General features: G+C 43.1%; 1 protein-coding gene across 3 annotated transcripts in view; it reads right to left on the reverse strand.

Annotated features, from left to right (window-relative positions):
- Positions 1-25,682, reverse strand: part of FAM120A (family with sequence similarity 120 member A) — a 113,222-nt gene that overhangs the window by 13,528 nt on the left and 74,012 nt on the right. Inside the window, exons 11-17 of one of the 3 annotated variants that reach the window (XM_070400874.1) lie at positions 19,069-19,321; positions 10,996-11,110; positions 5,745-5,954; positions 3,815-3,998; positions 3,199-3,336; positions 996-1,137; positions 447-543 (exon numbers count right to left, since the gene is read on the reverse strand). In XM_070400874.1, coding sequence (XP_070256975.1) covers positions 447-543; positions 996-1,137; positions 3,199-3,336; positions 3,815-3,998; positions 5,745-5,954; positions 10,996-11,110; positions 19,069-19,321 — 1,139 coding nt within the window. Of the gene's footprint in view, positions 1-446; positions 544-995; positions 1,138-3,198; positions 3,337-3,814; positions 3,999-5,744; positions 5,955-9,592; positions 9,641-10,995; positions 11,111-19,068; positions 19,322-25,682 lie in introns of those variants that run through there. The other 2 variants (XM_070400875.1, XM_070400876.1) reach the window with 2 other exon arrangements.

Here is a 25,682-nt window from a genome sequence, read left to right on the forward strand (position 1 = left end):
CTTTCCTGAAGACAAACACGTGACCTGTTTCCTCTTGGGATTATCCTTTAAGCAGCACAGCATCCAGCAAGGGGTGGAATGAGAAGTTAGTCAAGATGGTCCAAGAGAAGGAGAAAAAGAGACCTCCTGTCCCAGCACCGACAGTCAGGATTTCCTTTTTAAATCCTAAATGCTCTTTACCTAATAATGTTTCCTAATATAAACACCATTAAGGGCCCTGGATTATTCTCCGTAAATCCCTACAAGCAGCTGTGCACCTGAGTACAAACCTAATGGAAATGATCTGAGGGACTTACAGGGGTGAGCACCACATGCCACCATCAAGTTAGATGTTCCATAGAAGGAGCCCAACAACACCCGGCCCCTCTGGATACCGGCACTAAAACATCAGCCTGGAAGACAGACATTAGGGAGTAACCAGCACCAGCATTATGTCGTGCTATTACCTGAATCGCACCCTGGTTTTTGTACCCTCTGCCATAGTACCGCCCACCTCTTCCAAATGTTCTGATCACTGGGGTGGAAATAACTCCTCTTGGACGCCTGAAGAATAAACAGGACAAAAGCAGAAAGACTTGAATCTGTTAGAAACAACACTTAAACCATTTAAAATAATATCAAATGGATTTAAAGGTGTTTAATCTTATGCTATAGGAAGCACCGAGTTTATTAAATCATGGACATGCCAAAGATTGATTCCAAGGAATAAATCTTATTTTTCTTGGTTCATATCCAATGCATGCAATTTGAAAAATAATACGTTTCAAACATACTACTGTTTTAAACATTTATAAACAGCTAACTGAATAATATATGGATAATCATTTGACAATTTAAATAGTTACATAAAGGTATATATAATGCAATCCTATATAATCACTATGAATATTATAAAGAGTGTATTTAGTGATATAAAAAGTTTCTAGTAAACTGAAAAACAAATAAGAGGCTGTTTTTTAATTTCTATAAATACATGTTCATTGATCAGCACTTACCCTCTTGCTGGTCCTCCAACAGAAACGACCTGTAGGGGGAAAGGCCCACGGCCCCCGCGGCCCCGTCTGCTCCCAGCCCAGTGGCCAACCACGGTGCCAGCTATTTCTAGCTTCCCTCCCTGAGAAGGTATAGGTTGGATTCCTACACAAAAAATAGACAAAAAACAAAAACCCTTTAAAATCCCAGGACTAAGAATGGCAAAGAAAAAAGAAAACAGGGAAACATTTTCCTTTCAGTCGTGGCTTATGTTTTGCACGAAGCCCTTCCACTTGCTTTGTGAAGGCTTCTTGTGGACTAAGTCACATGGTTTGGTCTTAATGGTGTAACTGTTGTTACAAATACACCTGACAGTAAGACAAATGTGTTGGCTAATCAAAGGACCCAGGATAACGAAATAGGTTACAACTAAGGAGTGCAAGACCGAACTGCATTCCATCAAGTGCTGCCCTGGCTGCAGATGGCACGGCTTCTATCTATTATCTTCTTTTTGGATAATTACTTCAAAGTTTACTACTTTAACCAAACATTATGGAAATTAATCAGTAAACAGAGCCTGTTATTTTTTTTTATTGGATTGTTAAATGAGAATTCCCTTATGCTGGGTCACAAATTCACTGTATGAACTAACTTCTATTAATTATTGGTAGCCTGCATATTCTAAGGTTTTCTGACTTACCTAAGAACATTCTTAAATAATTAATTAACTGTTAGCAAAATTTCTGATAAAAACAAAATAAACCAGGACCTCAAGCATCTTATTTTCTGGAAGATGGGATGGACTGTAATAAACTCTCATCATCTAGGTGTTGGCCATGTGATTTAGCAGCCAGGCAGTGCTGTCCAGCAAAATATATGATAAGCTTTACATTTTCTACTAGCCACATTTCAAAAATACAAAGAAACATATGAAATCAGTATTAATAATATCTATTTTATCTCAATATATCTAAAATAATATTTCAACATGTAATCAATATAAAAAACTATTAATGAGATAATTTGCTTTGTTTTTTCCATATTAAATCTTTAAAGTACATTTTTCACTTAGAACACAGCTCAAGTGCTTGAGAGCCACATGTGGCCAGTGACTCTACACTGGACAGTGCAGATCTGAGTTCCAGACACAATTTGAAGAAGTTAGGAGGCAGGCTCTTCTTATCATTTCACCCTAAGGTTCCCCTGACCCCCATGCTCCCCCGACTGCAGGCTAGCAGGAGATTCCAGTCCAGGGCCATGAGGAGCAGAAGCCAACTGTGAACCAGAGCACACCTCACTGTGTGCCGCATGGCACAGGGACAGGAAGGAAAAAAAGCACCGACAGCCGGGAGAACCCAGGGGAGGCAGGAAAAGGGGCATGCAGGTCCAGTGCGGAGGGACAAATGCTCCTGTGGCCACACAGGGGGCTGCACTCATCTGTGAGAGTCTCACTGCTACACCAGAATTCTCACAAACCTCTGTAAGCACCCAAGTAATTGAGCTGGAAAACATCCCTGGTTAAAAGAGAGAGGCCTGCCTATCCTCAAAGTTACTTAAAAATGTATGTGAATAACCCTCTAGTGTCGACTTGATGGCCAGGTTTAAATCTGCAGTCTCGAAATGCAGGATTTGTGACAAAGCCCCCAGTCTCAGGCTTCATATTACAGCAAAATCACAAGACATGATTTCAAAACTAAATGTTAACACTTCTTTTTTCCCTTGTAAGCCTAATACAAATAAGAGAAGCAATGGGAATTTAAAACAAACAAACTCATTTACCAGTATATATCTAATATCAGATGTTTCTTTTAAAATGTTTCAAGCTGTGTTAAATTTTTATGCCAGGAATTCTACTGTGGCCTTAGAATCTTCTATACATGCATAATCCTCTTTACCGAGATGGGCTGTTGGGGAATAAGGTAGGAAAGACACATCCCCGGGTATTATTGGGCAGCCGGCTCTATCACAAGAAGTGATGGGTAGAGGCCTGGGTGCACACAAAGTCTGTGTATAGACACATGACAGCCCAGAAGGAAGGCAGGGATGGGCCACAGCAAAGCTGCTGCAGAGACCTGGGGGCAAACAGGAGCTGGGAGAGGAGCAGAAACAAACGCAGGGGGAGGGGCTCGTGGAAAGAATGTGCTGCTAGAGTCAGGACAGAAGAGGAGCCAGAGGAGCAGGGAAGCTGCTGGCGGGCAGAAGCTCTAGAAGGCATGGCATAATTACCGCCCTGCGACTTGCTAGTCCTGCTGCCGTCACTGCCTGAGAAGGCTCCACAGTGTCCTGCTGCCGTCGCCACGCGGAAGGCACGGTAGGCGCCTGTTGCTACAGTTTCCCCATAGGGGCCTCCAAAGCCACAGACTCCTGTGGGACCCGGGTGGAGAGAGACGGGAGAAGCTGTGAGGAACCAGGTTCAGGGGAGAGCCCCCGGTGGGTTTTCAGGCAGAGCGACCCCCATTTCCTAGGTCTTGTTCTTACACCATCAACAGCCAACCCTCTTGTCAACACCAGAACACTGACATGTCACTCCCACCGATACTGAAGGAGCCTCCTGCACCCAGGCGCTATCTGGTGGCCCAGTCAGTATCCAGGAGGAGGCCTTAGTAGAGACCTCACAGGAGAAAAAGTCTTTAAAATCTCATCACTGCAACAGCTTTCGTAGCCCCTTTTTCCCCTTCCCAGAAACTCTTCTGGGATCCACTTGTTCCTTTCATAACTAAGCCTGCCAGTTAATTAGAGTGTCTCAACATTGCAAGATATGGCCCACGAAGGCCTGAAAGCTGTGTGTGCCTCTGTCTTCCCACACCAGCACAGTCCTACCTGCAGAGGGGGACCTACTCACCTGCAAAGCCACGCCCTCGGCCCTGAGCTTGGGGGACAGGCCCGAAGTGCCTCGGGTACACAGAGGTGGGGTAGAAAGGCAGCGCCGAGGGCGGTGGGAAGGGGAGCGGGAGGCTCTGCCGGGAGAAGTTCAGCCCTTCCAGGATGCTCTGCCGCATCTTTTCTACCTTGGCAGCTTGCTCAGCCTGCAAGTCAAGCGCAGCATGTGAAAATGTGACTTAGAAGGTTCCAGCTGAATTAGAATGGACAGGGAGGAAGTGACATAGAGGCTGCTATACCATGTCTAGTTATTTATCTGTAAACAGTCAGTCTGCTCAGTAGTACTTGTTTGCAGAATGAAAACATGACCACAAGAGCAAAATTGCAAAAAAAATAAATAAAAATAAAATAAAATACCTCTTAATCTCAAAAACAAAAATGAATTTCTACTATCTGAGCAGATCCTCAGGTGAGAACCATTGACTCCAATAGCTATTAATGAAACTGTAAATTTGGGTCTCAAAATCAATGGCTAAGTCAAGACATCTCACCCAGTTTTCCTCTTTCCACCCATGCACCGCAGGGTAGATGATGCCTAGTTCATATCTTTAAAGTTGATTCTCCCCTCTGTAGTATTAGGTCAGGTATTCACTGCATTTCACAGAGTCAACTGTGGTACAGAGTGACAGATGCCTCCTCAGAGAAGCCTGGAGCTCTCTCTTCAGGACGGGACCTGACCTGTCTGCAAGACTGCCCGTGGAATGACTGTTGTACCATTTCATGTTCATTACATCATGGAAGACAACATAACCTTCACAGATGTGGAATATACAACTTGCGTGTGTCAAATTCCATTGACTTCAGTGCTATAACTCAGCCCAAACAAAGCTCATCCAACGGCCAAAAAATTCAACTGGAGTGTCTTATGAACAACCAATCTTTAACCAGAATGTGAAAATGTGCTTACTTCATAGTAAACCAGACCTTAGAGATTGCATCTTTTATACTCTAAGGTTTAAAGGCTTGAACTGACTATGAGCCTCTTTTAGGCAATGGGACCAAATAACCTGACAACCCACTTCACTTTATTTTTAAACCAGAATTAAAAAAAAAAAAACACACAAAAAAACACCAGTCAATCCTTACTATTCATGAGCTCCACACATCTGTGAATTCACCTACTTACTAAAATGTACTTGCAATCCCAGATCAATACTGAGCATTATCATGGTCATTCACAGATGTGCAGAGTAGGGGACACTTTGGGTTTCAAGTTGAGGTTGAAGAAGATGACACTCTGCATTTTTGTTTCAGCTTTTATACTATGAACAAATGTCCTGTTCACCATCTACTTAGTGGTGTTTAAAAATTATTGTGGGTGACTTTGCTGTTTGACTTGGCCCCAAGCGCAGTGCTGAGTGCGATCGGTGTTCCTAAGTACCAGGCTGTGATATGCCTCATGGAGAAAATACATGTGTTAGATGAGCTTTGTTCATTTCAGGCTGAGTTATAGCGCTGCTGGCCTTGAGTTCAATGTGAGTGAATTAACAATATATATTCATTGAGATGTTTTTAAATAGAAACACATAAACAAGGTTATATGCTTATCAGTTGACAAAGATGTTGTCACTGGAGGATAGAGGAACCTCGCTGTGCATTTCCCATATGAGGCGAGATTCACTATCTGCTAACTCAATGTTTGAGGCAAATTCACAGAACATAATTATGGTGATTAATGAGAGTCTAATGTAAATGTGTATCCAGAGCTCAGCACTGAACTGACATGAACTCACACATGGGCTGGACCCAATCTGAAACAGAATGCTGTCACCTGGGGGCATTATAAATTTGGTATGAAAGACGACTGATTAGACAGTGAGTGGTATTTCCCTCTGTTTGAAGGTGGACACTGTTCCTCCCCACCTCCACCAGACTGCGTTCCTGCAACTGACCTGACCATCACAGAGGTCGATGAGTGGGGTCTTTTCCCGGCTTGCTTTAAGGAGTTTGGACTGGAAGAGCTTCCCATCAAAATACATCCAAGGACAGCAGTGTTCCCAGGGCACGGGCTGGCCACATGCGTCGTTTGCAAACAGGGCCATGTCCACGCCACTCATGAAGAGAGCTGACAGCTGAATGCCTCGAGGGTCAAGGTTCTCAATCTTTAAATGGAAAAGAGTGATTTCTATGGAGTAAGAGTACTGCATTACCAAGTTGTCACAATGTCTGACTACAACTCTCACGGTTAACCAGGACACCCCTCAAAGACACCCTAAGCAAACCTGTTAATCAACACCATACAGTGACCTACCACTGGCCTGTTTCAACACAAAGACTTTTTATGTTAGTTAACATTTAAATTTAAGAGACTATTTTATAAACATACTGAAACATTTCAATTTGGACATGTGAAGCATTATACAAGTGTAAAATAATACTGTTTAAGGTTGACACATGATAAAGTAACAGATTATTAATAGTCTCCTTAGCAGTTAAGAAGCCCACAATTCATTTATGAAATCAAACTTTTACACTTCAGATTCTATATACTGGTAGTGAATTAGCAGAAAGATTGTAAAAAGGAACATTCTAACAAGATTATGCATTTTTCAAATAGTTGTACTAAAATATCACTTGGTATAATTTCATTCTAAAACTTGTACTTTGTTTACATTATTTTATATGTTAATGTTTTAGATAGCAACTTATTAATGAGACTGTCAAAATGTTTTAGGAGAAATGGATAGCTTATAAATGAAAGAACACAACAACAAAACACTGTATCTGAACCATGCAGACTATCAGCATCTAGAGGCTGTTTCCCCTTCTTCTCACTGGGTCATTAGCGCTGGGAGCCCTCCTGTGCGCACACAGCTCTCTCTCCTAGCAGCTGCTGTGCAGGGTGAGAAACACTGACCAATACAGTCAACTCTTGATTATCTGCCTGTGAAGGACCTAGTTTGTGGATTATCCGGGACTGAGTTTTAGCTGTCCTGGTTTCTGTCTTCCCACATGGATGGAGTCTCAAGAATGTCATCTTTACAGGTTTCAACCTAAACAATACCTAAATGTGGCAGGTAAACTGGCTTTTCATTAAAGAGAAAAAAGATCATTCCAGTGCCAAATATTGATGAATTTATGAATATTTGCTGTTTTGTGCTATCAGTCCCCATTATTAGTTAACATGATGTTTTCCAACCATTTTTTAATTGAAATATATTTTTTATTATTATTTTTTAAATTTTAAGTCAATGCAGTTCAGAACTTCCTGAACCTGGAGAAGTCTCTCCACCCTGCTGACCCCTGCTTCTCCCATGCAATGCTGGAAAGGGGAACTAAACATGTTCAGTTGAGGACAAGTGGGGTTAGGGTGATGGAATTAGATGCATTTTTATGTTTATGAGCAGAAAGTAGGGAAAGAGAGGGCAGATAGGAAGTGTAAACTCTGAGTCTCAAGGCAGTAACAGGGGGTTTCTCCTCCCTAAAAGCTGACATTGTGGAATGTGCCAAGGCAGCAACCTGGCCTCCTCTTTTCCTGCTGGCCATGGCCTCTGGGCCAGGTCAAAGCGGAGGGAAAGGCAACAATGTGCCGGTGCTGCTCGAAAGTCTGCTGGCTACAAAAGCTAAGGCAGGTGCCAGCAGCAGCCTTCTGCGGAGGCACGATGCTGCTCCCATGTCTTTGTCAATGGTGGTGTTGGTCACACTGACAACAAACCCTTATTTGACTAATAAAGCTCAAAACCACTCTGGGCAGATGGTTATCTGAGTGTTGAGGCTAAGAAAGATGTGTGGAGCACAGAAGCACCCTAGTTAGAGAGAGTAATCTCCTGGTGAGCTGATGAGAGGAATGGAGAAGCCTACATTATCCACACACATTTCTTATTTTAAATAGCCTCACCATTAGTTGAGAAATTGTGTTTTTCTGGATTTAAAAAATCATTTTCAAGTCACTTAGTTTCAGTAATAACAACTACCAGTAATTTATCAGAGAAAAATTCTTAGAATAAAAGTTGTCTAAATAATGGGAATAAAATCTCAGTTGCTGTGTATATCTTGCCTATGGCAATTTTTAAATTACTTTACATAGCAGTTTATACTTCTGTCCTTAAGTGTTAATTATACAAAGAATACTATCTACTATTTATGGGGAACTTAATAAATTTGTATCAGACACTGCTCTAAGTATCTTTGCATGTATTGCCTCATTTACATCTCAAAAATCATACGATGCAGGTGCTGCTCTTAGTACTCCACTTAAAAGATGAAGAAACTGAACCACAGGAGCTCAAGGTCACAATACTGGTAACTAACAGCACCAGAATCTGAACTCTTGACCACACCTTCCAATCTCAATTTCTTATACCAACCAGGATAAAATATTCAACACTATCCAAAGTTCCTCAACTTGAGAAATGTTGACAACATTTTCTGACTTTATAGGAAATACAGTATGGAAAATTTAATCTCTGCCCAATTAGGTCAAGAACCAAATTCCAGTAAAGGAACTTTGTCTGATTTCTAATTACTGGGCAGCAGACTCTTACTATGACTGGTCCTATTTACCTACATGTACAATAACTCATACACGCACCACAGACATGCTGCAGCCCATACGCCGTATTTACAGCTCTTCATTCTCTATCTTTATATTTTGCACTTGGCATGTGAAACTGTTAGAAGAATGTAAGACAATTATAGGGATGTCAAGAGCAAGGAGAAACTGGACAAAAACTGAAACTGTGCAAAGGTCCTTCTCCTCACCCTTTACCCACCCCTCCTCCAAACACAGTACTGACTCTACCTTAGTGATTTCATCCACACTGGTAACCTAGGCGAAGCACCTAATATACCAAAGAAAAGTGAGGGGGTAATCATGGCCCCAGGGCCTCAATGAGCCACACAGAACACTCAAATGTTTAGGATGCAGGGGGCGGACAGAGCACAGACCAGATGAAACTCTTATAAAGTCATTTTAACTAATAGTTTCAACATATTTCCCGACCCAACCTCCCACCAGAAAAGCCAACCAGAGGCCAAATTGTCAAAATTAGGTCTTTTCTTTCTATTTTCCTATTTATTCTCAAAGCATATAGATAGAAGTGGAAGAGAAACAGGGTCTGGCAATCCACAAACTGGATACTGGCCCTTAAAACACCACCAAATATCAAGAGTTGACTATATCCTACACAGTGAAATGGCTTTTTGTAGGAAAGCACTGTCACTGACTTTGATATATCGAAACAACTTTTAATGATTAAACGAAAAAGAAGTTTTAAAATTTACTTTTCTATCACTGAATTTTAGGACCCTCTCTCAGCTCTACATTGGAATTTTTGTAGCATTTAAATAATAATTATTCCTATCAGTTCTCAATCTGATAGCTGAGGGTATCTTCAATCTTAAAAAACCAATTACCTCTAGCCCCAAGGGCAGCTATTGTTTTTCCTTCTGGTTCTTTCAAAATCTATGCTACTCATGAACGGAGTGCCAACGTTCAGGCTGCCCTTGGTGAAGGGAACACAGACCTCTAGACCAGAAGAGTCAAAGGGACAGGGGTGGGCCTGAAGTACCTGCATTTTCTAACACAGCTCTAGAAACCTAGCTTTAGATGAAGAATCAGGAGAAAACCATGAAAGCACTAAGACTTCAAAAGAACCAAAATGAAAGCTTAGAGTGTGACTGTCTTTCGAAAGTTATATCCTATGTGTTGATCCAAAAATGAAAAGGATATGGGAGAAAAGATGAACTTTGAGTAAAAGCAACTTGATGGTGAATAAGGCTTGGTGGGCATACCTGATACCTGGCGGTCTGATTTTCAGAACTGGGATGTCAATACTGATGTAATAATCTAAATAAGAGAAACAGGAAGTAGAGGTAGAGGGATGGCACCACACTCTAGTAAAAGTATTTACAACACCCCTGAGCAGTCTGGTGATGAAGATGGTGGTGGGGGCACCACACTCTAGGACACAGGAGGTAGAGCCTGTGCTTAGTACCAGCCTCTCAGGGGACACCCGGCCAAATATTCTAGAACAAAAACTTAAATTCAAAACCATTAGAAATAATTTCTGTCTAACAAACAGAAAAGCTTAATCTACAAAGTAAAGAATACAATTTGAGGTAGATTCTCCTAAGTTTGTTATCTTATTTAGCTTGTTTCAAAGTCATCAGAAGCCTAAGGTGACCACAATGACATGGGATCCCCAAAGTCAAGGGTCACTCAACACCAAATTACTGAATTTAACAATAATTTAGGGAAACCAGAAATTTATTGAGCCCCAACTGTAGAACACTAAAAATCTATAAAGTGAGCCTGAAACTCCTCTGTAGGGAAAGAACGCCTTCATAAAGAATGGCTAAAAGATCTAAAAGTGAAGGCGATTTCATAAAAAGAGATTACTTGATTATAAATCAAATTTTGTCAAACAAACAAACAAACAAATAAATAACCAACAGCAAAGAAAAAAACAAAACCCTATGCATTAAAAAGAAAAGGTAGATTCACTAATTTAGCTAACTCTAAAAAGTTTTGAACTTTCTAAAATTTAATGTAGAAATTAGAAAGCAAGTATAGCCATGCGAACACAGCAACTAATAAAAGTGCACTAAAAAGATAAGCACACTGAAAAATCAGGTGTCAACGTGGAGAAAACTAATATTATTAAAACAAAGAATAAAAGGAATTACTAGAAGGGAAAATTAAAAGGAATATGATGTTAAATGCTGACTAAAAGGGCACAGGAATGATGATATAACGTTGTTCTTCAAGTTTTTTTTTAAAAGGGATTTACAATACTAGGAGAACAAAGACTATGGTTTTTGTTTTGTTTTGTTTTTAGAGAAAACGAATGTTGTAATTAGGAACAACAGAACGAAATAAGAAAAAGATCCTGGCCAGATGTTAGGAAATTCTTAGGACCAAGCCCTCCCTCCCAGGGTTTGGGATCCCCACCTGAAATAAAAGGCAAGTTCATTTCATGATATGAAAACAAGAATAAAACACCCGTTGGTATACAAGGGAAAAACTCGGACAAAAGTAGACATGACCATTTCAATAGCTGGGAAGGAAATTCCCTTTGCCCTGAAGGCTCTCGAGTTCTCTTCCTGAGCATTACTGGTTTGATGTACTCAGCTGCCAGGTGAGGTGAGCTGTCCCTTGACTCCAGAGCAAGACTCCAGGATGAGGAAGGAAGTGTCAGTTACCTTGAGCTCCTGCAGCTGATCAGGCTCGTAGAGTTTGGGGGACAATGCCTGAGCCAGGAAGGCATCCAGCTCCTGACGACGCAGTATCCGTGCTCCAGGCCACTGCACCATATACCTGCAGGGTGGACAGACAGAGAGGGCCCGCAATTAGGATGCAGCGGTCCCCAGTCACATGCATGACCTGGTGTTCGGGTGACATAAGCAAAGGAGGCTTCTACAGCTTTCTTACCCAGCTTTCCTATTTTCAGTGATGATGCCATTTACAAAACCCAATCATCACCTAGCCGATCAGCATTATAGAGTAATTGAAAATGACACTAAATTTATACATACTGCAAACTAGCTGGTTGGTAATTTTTGATATACTTCACTTTTGTGAAGTATTTAAATCCTGAAAACACATAATATGTACCAAATTTATATTATGATTTATCTATTTAATTCAAGGATACCTAGGAGGCAAACCTAGGTCCAAATAAGACAGATGAATCCCTTGATGAAGTGTCTCATGAACCATCTGCACAAGGGGATCCAGCAGTGGCCGGTGAATGGACAGGGACGAAGTGGAAAGGAAGACCAGGACGAGAATTAAAAGTGCAGTCTTCAGAATGCACGCCTACAGTCCCCGAGCACAGATTTACTGGGGGCTACCCTGATGTGAGCAGCTGACAGGAAAGCAATTTCTAAATCGATAACTTCCATTTGCCTAAGAACCACCAGATGTCCACATTCCCTTTTTCCCAACCAATCCTCTTCCCCTTATTCACCTTGCAGTGCAGATGCCCGTTTGTGGTGAGAGCCTGAGGGACCAACCACTAAGAACTTGGTCATAAGTCCTGCTCAAGTCCAACAGTTTCTAATTCTCTGCATCCAGCAAACTTAAAGGATGACCTAATCAAGTTGCCAGCTGATCACTAAAAATAACTTCTGGTGATAGATCCCTATGTCATCTCTGCATGACACGCCTCACAAAGCTCTTTTTAGTCCCATCTGCTGGGAAAATTTTCTTGGGCTTAACATCTAAGTCAACAAAAATGAGAATCACAGTTGGTGCAAAGCCCTAACTCTTTTTTATAACAATTAATATTCACCACAGGACCATGAACTAATGGGAGAAGGAAGAGGTTCCATCCAGCTCATTAAGAGAAATATTTTCAATAAAAATCCCAACACTGCTCACTAGGTGCCAGGCATTGGTCTAATCATTTATATGCATTGGCTCCTCACATGGTCACAGAAACTCAGAGGAACCATGACTGTCCCATCTGAGAGATGGAGAAACAGAAGCACAGAGCTTAGATACTTCATGGTAAAATTGCATAGCCTTAGTAGGAAGTAAATGAACTTCAAAGTAAAAGACAGTAGATGTTAAATCTCTGTGGTATTTATATCTGATCAGATACATTTTTTAAAATATATATATTTTATTGATTTTTTTACAGAGAGGAAGGGAGAGGGATAGAAAGTTTGAAACATCGATGAGAGAGAAACATCAATCAGCTGCCTCCTGTAAATTCCCCACTGGGTATGTGCCTGCAACCAAGGTACATGCCCTTGACTGGAATCGAACCTGGGATCCTTGAGTCCACAGGCCGACACTCTATCCATTGAGCCAAACCGGTCAGGGCTGATCAGATTTACTTTAAAGAACGATGTAAAAGTTTTATTTCATTAAACTGTCAATATTTGCAATGACAAAAATAACACCCTTTGCAATTGTTTGAGTGACACAAATATTAAATACAATGGTCTTATGAGCTTTAGTGAGGGAAATGTACAGAAAGTGGAAAGGAAGCCCAGAATGAGAATTAAAACTACAGTCTTCAGGATGAGTGCCTACAGTCCCCAGGAACACGGAAAAAGAAACAGCAAATATGGAGAAAGTCCCTCCATTTAACTCTGACAAAACTACTGTGGAAAAGACTGTGTGCCAATACCCAATGTTCTTTGCCTAAGTATCCATGTTATATATCCCTTTTATTTTTTAAAACTTGTGGTAAAATACACAACATAAAATTTACCATTTTAACCATATTTAAGTGGACAGTGCAGTGGTATTAAGTACATTTAGTGTTGTGGGACCATCCCCACCACCCACCCCCATAACTCCTTTCATCTGCAAACCTATGAAACACAAACTCCCCCACTCCCTAGCCCTTGGCTTGATGTTACTTTAAAAATTGTTAATCAGGAAAAAAATATCTTGGGGGCAGGTTGGTTTTCTCAAGATCTTTCCTGGTTTTCCTGGCTGCAAAGACTCCCAGAATTCAGTTTAGCTGCAGCAACAAATAGTCTTTTTGGTTAGAATATCTGCTATTTCCTCCATTTGGCTTCCTCTTACATTTTGACAGAGTTACCATTTACTTCTTTCTCGCTGGGAGTCCTGGGAAAGCCTTTCTGGATGCAGAAGAGTATAAAATGGACATAAAGATATGCAGCTACATAAACAAATAGCCTACCACCCCCCCAGGACGGCACAAATGGCAACCCTGGCAGCAGCTAGCACCTGCACCCTCGGTCATCTCCTATGTCCACACTTCTCCGAGCTGCACACGACAATGTGCTCAGCCCCTTTACGTCGCTCCGTTTTCTCTGGACATTCTTTTTCCACACCTTCTCCTAGGGTCTCAAGTTTCCTACCATGGAGGTATGAGGGTATCTGTGGCTCCCTTTTCTCACCCTCCTCTCACTGCCCTTTAGAAGTGTGAATGCCAGGGCAGAAAGGGGGAGCTGGACCCTGCCTGTGCTCCTCAAGTGTTGGAACAGGCTCCACTGGTTCTGTTTGGGGTTCAAGACCTCCATAATCTATTTTGGTTATTGATTTAGATTCTTTTAAGACATAACCCAGTCTGTCCGCTCAGGAGAATGTGAGCTCTCTTGGGTCAGGACCTCATCTATTTTTCTGGGCTGCACCCCAGGAAAGGCCATCTGTTCTGTTCTGAACACTTGCTTCACCCTCATGCTGAACTTCTGCTCAAACACTGGCCCCTCCTGGTCTCTGTTACAAGGATTCTAGGGATTTGCCTGCTGTTCTTCCCCCATCCTCCAGAGTGCTGTCCTAACATCACATTTGGACATATGTAACATGTGGGTGCTGACACTAGTGAAAGTATCAAGGAGACCACCACCACCCTGATAGGATGTGCCTGCCCCAGATGCAGAAATGGAATCTATCCTAAAGGAACATGGACAAACCTAGACTGAGAAGCAGCTTCCCCAGGGGTTGACAAAGTGCAGCTGGGGGCTGCCACCTGTGGTCTAAGGTGACTGACTGTCCGCAGACCCCGGGTGTGCAGAAAACCAGGGCTCACTCTTCAGAAACGTCTCTCCATCAACCCAGAGGAAGACAAGAAGCAGTCGAGACTGGAGGAGACATGACAACTGAATGCAAGCATGAGCCAAGATTTTCTGTTGCTAATAGATGCTATTAGAACAAATGGCAAAATCTGAGTGAGATCGGTACGTAAGATGTACCAGTATTATTTTTCTAATTTTGATAATGTCCTTGTTTTTTAAGAAACACAAACTGAAGAGCTTAAGATAAAGGGACATCATGCCCACAACTTACATTCAAGGGACTGAGGACAAACACAGAGAGGAGCAAAAAGCAACTGCAGTAGAACATTAGTGTGTGGGGAACCTGGTAAAGGACAGTGACGAGCTCTTTGTATTCATCTCACAATTTCTTCTAGTTAGAAATTATGGAAAAAAAAAAAAGATCAAAGAAAGGAAAGAAGTCTTTGTGGATGACAGCCTGGCCTTGGGATCAATGACCTTTGTCCCACCCCAGCTATCAAGGCCAAGGGTCACGCCACAGGGACTCACCTTGTCCAGGATGCAGGCTTTGCCCTCTCCCTGCCCCCAGCTGCAATGCCCCCAGAGAAGGACCACTGGACTGCCAGCCTGAGCCCACAGCCAGTTCTCAAGCAGCTCTTACTATTCATCCTGTTACCAACCCTATTTCTTGTCTTTGTCCAGCCCCCCCTTCCAAACCTCCCCCCAACTCTTTACCCCAAGACTTCAGACCTACTACTCAGCCCATCTCCATGTTATTCGCAGGTTATATCCACTGACCAAATAGAGGCCATGCAGGGTAGCCTCCTTCAGCTACTGTCCTGGGGCCTCAGATGCAGAAGGTAGAATGGATTCTCTTAGTGGAGTGGACCAACCCATTTATGGTGTCCTAGGCCCTGGGACTTGTCCCGAGAGACACTATCCCTCATCTAACACGCTGCTCCTTCTTAGGATCTGTAACAGTCTTCCCAAGCGAGAAACTCCCTGGTCCCAGGCACCGACTCCACACACAACTGTCTCTTCACCCCAAGCATGTCAGCTGGCTTCTGCCGGAGTACGGGGTCTGCACTGCACTCACTGTAGCTTCTGGATGCCACACACTAACAGACGCAGTGGTTCGTTCAGACCCGAGATTATTAGTTACATTTATAAACCTCGTCAAGGTCTAAAATAAGTACTTTTTTAATAAACAACCACATACACACAAAAACTACAATAAACACTGTCTTAAAAGCAGGGACCAGGACAGTCCTGAAACCTAGGAAGACTCTATGAAGGCCTTTTCTGGAGTAATGGCAGATGAAGGTCCATGAGGACCAATCACATGAAGAGAAGAGAGGTCCGAGCATCCAGTGACCCACGTGGCTGAATGCATAACAGACAAGACACAAAGCACCACCACACCAAGGGGCAGTAACAACATGAATGCTGCACTCCCAGCACCAGCAGCTAACCCTACGCTAATGCATGGACACTGTGTGCAAGGGCAGCCCCATGCGCCTGGCCCAGCAGGCTTTTTAGGTCAAGTATATGGTGGGCAGTAGGTTGCCCCACTAGACTAAAGGCCATACATCATTTTAAACTTCAAAGAGAGGAATACAAAGTAACCAAGCTCATTATTGCTAATTTGATTTTAGGCCACTCTTAATCTTAAATTTTTGGCTAATTAATATAAGGTGGTTTTTATTGATAAAAACCAGTCTATAAATAAACTTTCCATCGGAGGAAACCAGGGATTCAAAAACCAAATAAAGAATTGGTCTTTCTCACTAGTTCATTCTCATTGGAGATGAAAGATAAGAAACTGCTCATTTTAGTCAACCTCAATTTAATTAGGGAAAGGCTTCTAAGTGAGTTACTGGCCTTAAAGTCTGAATATAAGAAACTTTAAGAAATAAACACCTGACTAAAGCTCTGTCCTCTGTCAGCAGTCAAGCAGGTGCAACCCAGTAGGGCATCAGGAGCTGGAGGAGAAGGAGCCAGCTCAGGGCAGGACACATGGGACTCAGACAGGTTAGGGCTCGGAGGGCAGCTGTGCCCCAGGCTTTTACTGTCTGTCTCTTCTGCGTCAGAGGCCACACACCTAGGGAGAGAGAACTGAAGTGGGCAGGTTGGAGGTGCCAAACAGAAGTCCACAAGCCTGTGGATGTCTGTGTGTCTGTAAACAGACCAGGAGGACAAGAGATCCAATACCGTCCCCACCAACAACAACCAGGGCACCTCTGCAGAGAAGTCAGGAAGGGCTCATAAAATGACAAAGACAACTTTGGAGGGCAGCCTGACAAGGCCCTTACGGTCCAGTAGGTGACAACAAAGCACCAAATTAAAAGATGGTGGCAGTGGACTAGAAGCCACTGAGGACAGAAACCAAGAGTCACTGAATGATTAGTTTCAAAGTGCCTCCCGTGAAACCAGGAGTAGCAGAGGAAGAGCTGCTCCGCCCTCTGGAAACCAATGGGCTTCACAAAGAGAGGGTCTGAAATGAAGATAGAAATAAAGCGCAGATGCTGATTGAGTCCAATGGCTATATTGTGACTATACAGGAAAGTGTCCTAGTTTGTTAGAAAATCACACTCAAGTAGTATCTGGGTTAAAAAGAAAAAAATGCTCTTGGAACTTTCCCTGAGTTTTAAATTGGTTAAAAGAAAAACATACTAAAAAACTAACAAATCTGATTCAGGTATGCATGCCAACTCAAATTAATGCCAAACAGTGTCTACACAGGCATTTGTGGCCCGTCAACCGAGAGGACCTAGAACCACACAGTGCCCAGATCTGGGTTTTCAACTGCTTTCTCCAAGGATGAGCTGGCCCCTTAGAGGCAGGATCCAGGGCAGGGAAGATGCGCATGAGCCTAGGCATCATGTGGTACCACAAAAAGCAAGAACATGCCAGGGTTACAAAGGACACTGTAGCTCACTGAATGAGCTCCCAAGGCCCGAGTAATCAAATAAATAAGGACACTACATCAGTTATAATGCTAGGAATAAACTGGATAACCCCAAGTCCACACTGATACATACGGTTAAACAAATGAGCAGAAAGAAGAGACACATTTTCCTTATAGAACAATCCCAAATAATCTCCTATATAATAAAAGCCTAATATGCAAATCAACCAAACTGAGAAACAACCAGTCGCTATAATGTGCATTGAGCATCTGTACTCTGGTGGTCGGTGCACGTCATAGCTACCGGCTGTCAGCCAGTTGGCTGGTCCCTTAGGACTTTATAATATATAGACCAGAGGCCCAGTGCACAAAAATTTGTGCACTTGTTGGGGGGGGGGGGGTCCCCTCAGCCCTGCCTGTGCCTTCTCACAGTCTGGGACCCCTCGGGGGATGTCCACCTGCTGGCTTAGGCCTGCTCCCCGCTCCCAGTCAGACATCCCTCTGGCAGCCCGGGAGCCCTCGGGGGATGTCCAATTGCCAGCGGGGAGCAGGCCTAAACTGCAGTCGGACATCCTTAGTGCTGCTGAGGAGGCGGGAAAGGCTCCCACCACCACTGCTGTGCTGGCAGATGTCAGCCTGGCTTGTGGCTGAGCAGAGCTCCCCCTGTGGGAGCGCACAGACCATCAGGGGGCATCTCCTAAATTGAGCGTCTGCCCCCCTGCTGGTCAGTGTATGTCATTGTGACCAGTCATTCCCAGTCGCTCTGCTATTAGGGTCAATTTGCATATTACCCTTTTTAAAAAAAATATATATTTTATTGATTTTTTACAGAGAAGAAGGGTGAGTGACAGAGAGTTAGAAACATCAACGAGAGAGAGACATCGATCAGCTGCCTCCCGCACACTCCCTACTAGGTATGTGCCCGCAACCAAGGTACATGCCCTTGACCGGAATCAAACCTGGGACCCTTGAGTCTGCAGGCTAACGCTCTATCCACTGAGCGACACCGGTCAGGGCATGCATATTACCCTTTTATTACATAGGATAGAGGCCTGGTGAATGGGTGGGGGCTGGCTGGTTTGCCCTGAAGGGTGTCCCGGATGAGGGTGGGGGTCCCGCTGGGGTGCCTGGCCAGCCTGGGTAAGGAACTGAGAGCTGTTTTCAGGCTGGCCACACCCCTTCAGGGTGGGGGTCCCTACTGGGGTGCCTGGCCAGCCTGGGTGAGGGGCTGAGGGCCGTTTTCAGGCTAGCCATGGCCACTGGCTGGAAGCAGGTATCTGGGATTTATTTAACTTCTATAATTGAAACTTTCTTGCCTTGGTCCCACTTGAAGCCTGGGTTGCCCCTGGAAACCCATGTTCCCAGCCCCTCCTTGAGTGGAGGCCAGGCCGGCTGGAAGCAGGTATCTGGCATTTATTTATCTTCTACAATTGAAACTTTGTAGCCTTGAGCGGAGCTCAGGGCCGGCCAGGGCAGGCAGGAAGCTTGGCTTCCTCCATTGCCAGGGGCAACCAAGCCTCCCGCTCATTCCAGCTCCGTGGCCGCCGCCATCTTTGTGAAGGACTGATGGAGTGTGGAGTGAGGGTATGACTGTTAATTTGCATATTACTCTTTTATTAGATAGGATAAAGCACGTGTTCACCAAATATACCTATTCTGTAAACATATTATACAACATAAATTCAAGTCCACATTGCATTTACATGGCCTATATTTCTGTAGTTATATGTAAATATGAGATGTGGATGAATTTCAACAGATAACCCAGTTCACCTAGAATAAAATCCACGCCTCCCCCGCCCCCTACTTCATACACAGGTCTCTGAGAGGCATTGTACAATCACCTGCTGGAGAACATGCAGCTGCCAGAGCAGCCGTGCCACACCTACCGTAGGACACAGCACAGCACCGTGAGATGAGTGGGCACGCTGGCTGGGTTGAGCATGGCTGGAGTGTCTGACCTCATGCAGGCCAGGAAGGCCCTCATCCTGCGGTTCTTGTCCTCCACTGCCTTCCCCAGCCAGAGCCTCTTCAGGTTGGGGCAGGTCCACTCCCTGAAGGCAAGAGCTTCCACCAGTTCTGGAGTTTGCGGAGATTTCCCTTTGTAAGCTGCCCACTCCTTAATGATCACTGGTGAAACCGCTGGAAGGAAATCAGAGGAGAAGCATTTATGCCCCGTCTCGGCTCCTTTAAGCCTAACAAAAGTAAACTGCTCTAGTAGTGACAGCCTGAAGATGTTACCTCTCATGTAACAATACATCCTCTAGTTAGCAAGCCACTAGTCATCAGTTCTCACGCCTAAGACATTTGTTGTTACTCTATATACTTTAATCCTTCATTTACATTTTCAGTGAAGCCACCAATAAATTTCTTCTCAATCAAATCATGACTTGATTTCCCCATATAACTATAATATATATAAATTAAAAATGTTAGTCGAAATTTGTTTTAATATAAAAATCCATTAATAGTTTTATTAATAACAACTGGCATAATTCACAAAAGTATGTAATTATCATGGAAGTCCACGGAAAATCCAAGTTAGATAGCTAATCTTTTTCTACATTGATAAATACTTCTACTAATTAGATTTGAGAAAGAATTTACATTTGGTAGCCACTTTACTTAAGGACCTCTTACTTTAACAAAGATAACAAAATGTTAAAGGATTAGCAAGAGCAAACTACCATGCAGTGAGACCCTGAAAGCCCAGTAAGGCTGCAAGCAGAAGCAATAGTTCATGTTAAGAAATCCAAGGTGACACCAGTATGCAGTAATTCTATTCAACAAGACTAAAGACAGTGTAAAATGCTCCATTTTCACTCCAAAAAAAGCAAGACGTTCTAAGTTGATATAACACAAAACAATGACTTTTATCCACAGTTGTTTTACCACTATTAATGTCATTAATTCTTAAAACACACAAATATGTACATTCTTCCACATAATTTCCAAGTAAAGGAAAGGAAAACTATGGCGGGAATACAATGAAGACAAGGCCAACTGCAGAGCAATGTGTTATGACTTAACAATCAACGGTAAAGTTTGGGTGTGCATTTTGTAAGGGACATTAAGTATCAGAACTAAAGCAGAGCCCAGTGAGCTGCCAGCGGCCAACATGGAAGCCAGGACGGCACTATGATTCCATCTAATGAGATCTTTCACACCTCAATTCTTTCCAAGTAACAGTACCCCACCGTGGCTCATTTTCCCTAAAGTAATGCTTGTAGCAGCTGAGAGACCAAGAAATCCAAATCCTGATAAAGTTAAATAATTAACGGGTCATCTCTAGCTCCATCCCAAGTCTAACCAGAGTAAGGCGAGAAAGAATCTTGTCAGAGGTCAGGAGAGCACCAGGAGTCTGGTACTTGGACACACGCACTGAGTGAGCACCGGGAAAGCAAGCTGAGCGCATCCGCCCCAGGCAGCCACGTGGAGGCCATGCTGCAGAGAAGTGCTGGGCCACACCCTGAACAGGGGTGCAAGTCAAGGTAGTTCCAGAAAATTTTCCTCTTACAAAAGAGTTACTGTTTTGGCCCATTCATTTACATTTTAATATCTTCATGTTTAAATGTTAAAACTTAAAATGCTTATTTTAAAGTCCATCAAGTCAAAACAGGGATACACATGTATTAAAGTATATGCATTTTTGTGTTCATCAATATTTTTAGGTGCCAGACACAAACCCAGTAACCTCCCAGCATCCAACAGACCCTGTCCTCGGACTCACAATCTAGCCACCCCTTCCCCGCAGTCCTGCAATATCCCACAAGCAGAATGTGGCCCTACAAAATAAGCCATTCACCAGTTTCTATTAGGTTACACCACAAAATTCATTTTCATGCCAAAAAAGAATAAAATGCACAAATCTATTTTTTTTCTAAGTAATACCTTCATTTTGGTGGCAAAAATTTATTTAAAGGAATTGATTAGATTTTATCTATGGTTGAACAACTAGTTAATTTGGCTCTCTCACTCCTCCCCCAAAACACATACGCACACAAAGCATGAATTTCCTAAATCTTAAAAACCTCGGAATATAGTGCCAGAAGTCTCCTTCGAGTTTTCTCAAGAGGCATCCATATTAAACCTATCTTCATTCATTCACTTCCTTCCCTTTCGTCAGCTTTGCTCTTGTCTCTCTTTATTAATTTTTCAGCATCATTTTATTATTTTATGTCGTTTTCATTCTAGAAGTGAATTTTTGGTGGAGGATTTTCATTCTTACATTCAGAATGCTTACACCTCTACCTACTTTATGTTCCAAGTCCTACATCAAAGGTAAGTGGGGGTTGGAGATGCCTCTTACAAGTGGCTGTTTCCCTTGAGGCTTCTCTGAAGTTGCCCTGGACAGCTGTCCACACTAGCTCTGAGGGACCGAAGTTTGCCTGCATTTCCCTGGCATGAAGCTGTGTGCTCAGATCCCCCCCCCCCCCCGCCCCCCCCGCAGTGGCTAAAGGTGAGCCTCTCTACACACTAGCACCCAGGACCGTGGCTGATGCTTGTGAAAGGCCTGACCAATCCTCGCGGGAACATGCAGTCAGTGCCCGCCAGGAGCATGGGATGGGGCGGGGAGACTGCAACTGTGAAGAAGGTATCAGATGTATTAATGTTCTCTCATCCTTCTATGCATTTTTGTTGCCTAGCTACACTATTCATGACAAGAATGGCTCAAATCTAATTTCGGAAATACATGTCTTTATCAGACAAAATAAATGTGCAATAACACAAAGCTTTGTTCCAAAGTAAAGCTTTTCCTGGCTTGCTTTATTTTTAACACGTGTGTATCTGTTTTTAAACAACTCAACATTTAGAGATCTTTTGTGTATACCACCACTTAATAGCTGTGGAACCTTTGGCCAATTACCAGACAGAGCCAAAACGTGGGTGAGGCAGGTGAGGCACCCAGGGATGGGGCACCAACTCCCATGTGCCCATGTGAGAATGCGGGTTTCCTTAAATTCTGAGCTGGGCCTCTCACCAACTTCCCTGTCACCCCACCCTCAATCCTGGAACCAGGAATGACAAAAGGGTCAATGACTCACTCTGCAACAAGACCCCAAAGAAGAAACACAAGGGCACCTTACACCCTTGTTATGTGGTAATAACTGGCTCAGTACATTAGATTAACTAACTGAAGATTGGTATTTTATAGATTAATGAATTCCAAGGAACATCCCATTTTGGGGTTGACATGTGGCGGCCTCTGCTTTCCAAGATGCCAACACAGGGTGGCTGGCACACACAGCACCTCCTCCCCTCCGGCTCCTGGCCTCTTCCTGAGGCACTGCTGTTCAGGAGGGAGGGCAGCTCACAGAAACAAGCAGATGCAAAGGGGCCAGCTAACAAGTCATCTGGGCTCTTATCATTTCTACAAAACCACTGGGTATGCAGGGATTCTCTGGATGGAACTGGGCAATGGATTTCAAGAACACCCTGAGCACATTCTGGGCCTTAGCCAAGAGCACTGTGGTGTGATGGCGCCACTTTAGAAAGACAGGTTCATGCTGCCTTGTTAAAGCAGAACAGTCGGCTGATCCAGCTGCTGGCCATGAAAATCTTATGTCATCGTAAACAAAGCTTCATCTTATCTTTACTACTGACAGAAAAGCTGACAACTGCAAGAAGTAGGCTATGTAAAAAACAATGTTAGATCATCTTCCTTACCTTACACTAAATTGAATTTTTACATTCGAAACAACTCGTCTTCTTGCTACCAGAAGCTAAATTTATAACGTACTTTCATTATGGAAAGTACCTCTTCCAAATACAATTTCAGTAGATAACACACTGTTATACTTCACCTCTTAGTAAATGTTTACCTCCAGACATTAGTCATCCTCTACCTTGGAAAATCTGTTATGATGCTGATTTTGAGATCCGTTCCAGACCAGAAATAACGAACATGTTCCATTTTGTAAGCCAATTCCAGCTGACTTGTAGGAGCTGCCTATAGGGCAACATAACGAAGAATGTCTCTAAACTCAGTGCCAGGACACTGTGACCAACACCAGTGCCGGCTGGGGGCTAAGGAATGACAGTTTGGCCGGTACACAAAGTGGTTACAGGTGAGAGAAAAAGGAGGGGACAGAGGACTTCCAAGACTGCGACCACCTGGATCTTTGGTCTGTGTCTGTGTGCATGTGTGCACACATGGTGTGTCTGTGCATGCTTTGTGTATTTGGGGTGGAGGCTTTTACTTGCTGAGCTTTCCTGGGGTTATGGTAAAAAAGCCACACCACACAAAGAAATAAAAAACAAACTCCAGTTCCGTCATATCAGGGCAGAAACAAAAACATCGGTTCAATGACAGCTCAGCTCCTTTCCTCCTACTGGGAAAAGTGCCGGTTAACTTCCGCAGGTGGAGGCCCAGATGGCTCTACATCTCCTTATGCTGACAACACCTCTGTGCACACACCTCCATGACTCTCAGGGGTAAAAGACTGATTTTTTCCCTTCAAGTTTTCTATGTCTGAAGCTAAGGGCTGCCCTCTGTCCATAAAAATATACATGTGCAGTAGACCACCGGGTACAGGGACGAACATGGTGTTTGAGACACATAGTAAATGCTATTCTAGTCTTTCCTTTCCCTAGTAATATCATTCCTAGTATATTATAAACTCAAGTTCAAGGGCTTGACGTAAATATTAATCCAAGAGTGCCCTCTGAGTCAGGTCGCCTTCCTATGTCTCTGGAGCGCAGCTGTTCAAAGTTCTGAGAAGAGGAGGCAGTTCACTAATGCTAATTCTAGAAAGCTTTGTGGAATAAAGAAATTCAGATGAACAGATATAAGCAATCTTCATATATATTTTAAAAAGTACACTACTAGTGGTCATATTGAAGTACTGTTTGTAATACAATCCACAGTGTACAAATTTAATTATTTTTAACAGCAGTCCCAATTATTTGACACAAAATTTTCAAAGCAAAAAAAAGGAAAAACCAATGTTCTCTTTGGCTTTTCTTGATAGTTTAAAAAGTAAAGAATAAATATGGAGCAATCCTTTATAAGAATAGTACTCATATTTGAACTTGCTTCCTATTAATATAAATTCACCTCATGTTTATAATTTATGTCCCCTACTGTCTACAAGTCTGTTTCTTTTACTTACTTAATTTTGAGGTACTGGGGAGACCTATTACAAACAAAAATGTCAGTTTTATAAAGAGGACAATAATTTTAAAATGTGCAACTCCCTGAGCTTTATTTCCTGATTTTTAATTCTTCTATGATAGCTGAGGCAACTCATTGTCCTGCTGTCTTTTTATTTATTTAATGTTTTAATTAATTTTTTAGAGAGAGCGGAAGGGAGAGGGAAAAATAGAAAATCAGTGATGAGAGAGAATCATCCATCGGCTGCCTCCTGCACACCCCCTATACTGGGAATTAAGCCAGCAACCCGTGTATGTGCCCTGGCGGAAATCAAACAGTGACCTCTTGTTTCATGAGTGGATGCTCAACCACTGAGCAACACCTGCCGAGCTGTCCTCCCATCTTTTTAGAGCCTGAGCCCTTTCTTCTGGTCCCTTCCATTCACCCTTGGGGAGCATGCTGGGAACCCGAGCCCAGAGGCCGAGTAGTGCCCCTAGAAAAAGAGCCACAGGGCAGCAAAGGCCAGAGCTGCCTCCAGGGCAGGAGCATGTCTTAGAAGCAGCTCCCTCACCTGATTTCACATACAAAAGGCCTGTAGGCCAGGTCTGGCTGAGACCATATCTGTCTCCAGACAGCCTTTATTCTAGCAGCTCTAGAAGCAGCTTCCTGGTCCCAAATCCTCCACTGCCACCATACAGCTGCCACCTCCAGCTGTCACTGCCACCACCCAGCACATGTGGGCAAATCTGCTTGTGTGGGGTCAAGAGTCTTTTGCTGGCCCCACTAGTGGGACATGGAATTCCACAAAAGTGACTTGGGTAGCATACTGCCATTACAAACACATATTCTGAAGTATTCCTTGAAAGCAATATTAAAGAACCTAGGGATGGACAGAGAGCAATAGAAAATAATCTGCCAGCATGCAATACAATATGATTTTCAAAGGCTATAATTTTGTAAGGATCTGATTGTACATAAACTACATTAGCCATATAATGACTTTAAAGTGAAACATTGATAAATCACACAAAAATTCATTATAGATTATGATCAATTAATCATAAGGACATATGTCTTAAATTTAGTAAGAGTTAAATATTTTTAAACAACCCTTCAGACTCAATATGCCCTTTAACGAATTCTTTCTGATGACAACCCTCCATGGAAACGCCTGTCACAGTGGCCACACAGCAACACGCACCTGCATGAACAGCGTTCTGAGCTGTATTAGATCAAAGCCCTCATTTTCAAACGTGGCTGCATCCCCCATGTGAGTAGGCAGATTCACTGGAACCCACATAGCATGATTTTGGCTACCAGACACCAAAGTGGACGGCAAAGCCAGCAGGTATTTGAGGAGCATATCTGTCCCAAGACCCCATGGCGCACTTTTACATGGTTTATGAATCT

This window comes from Myotis yumanensis, unplaced genomic scaffold, assembly GCF_028538775.1.
Source record: "Myotis yumanensis isolate MYYU_CA2020_CCGP unplaced genomic scaffold, mMyoYum1.0.hap1 SCAF_21, whole genome shotgun sequence".
NCBI classification, from domain to species: domain Eukaryota; kingdom Metazoa; phylum Chordata; class Mammalia; order Chiroptera; family Vespertilionidae; genus Myotis; species Myotis yumanensis.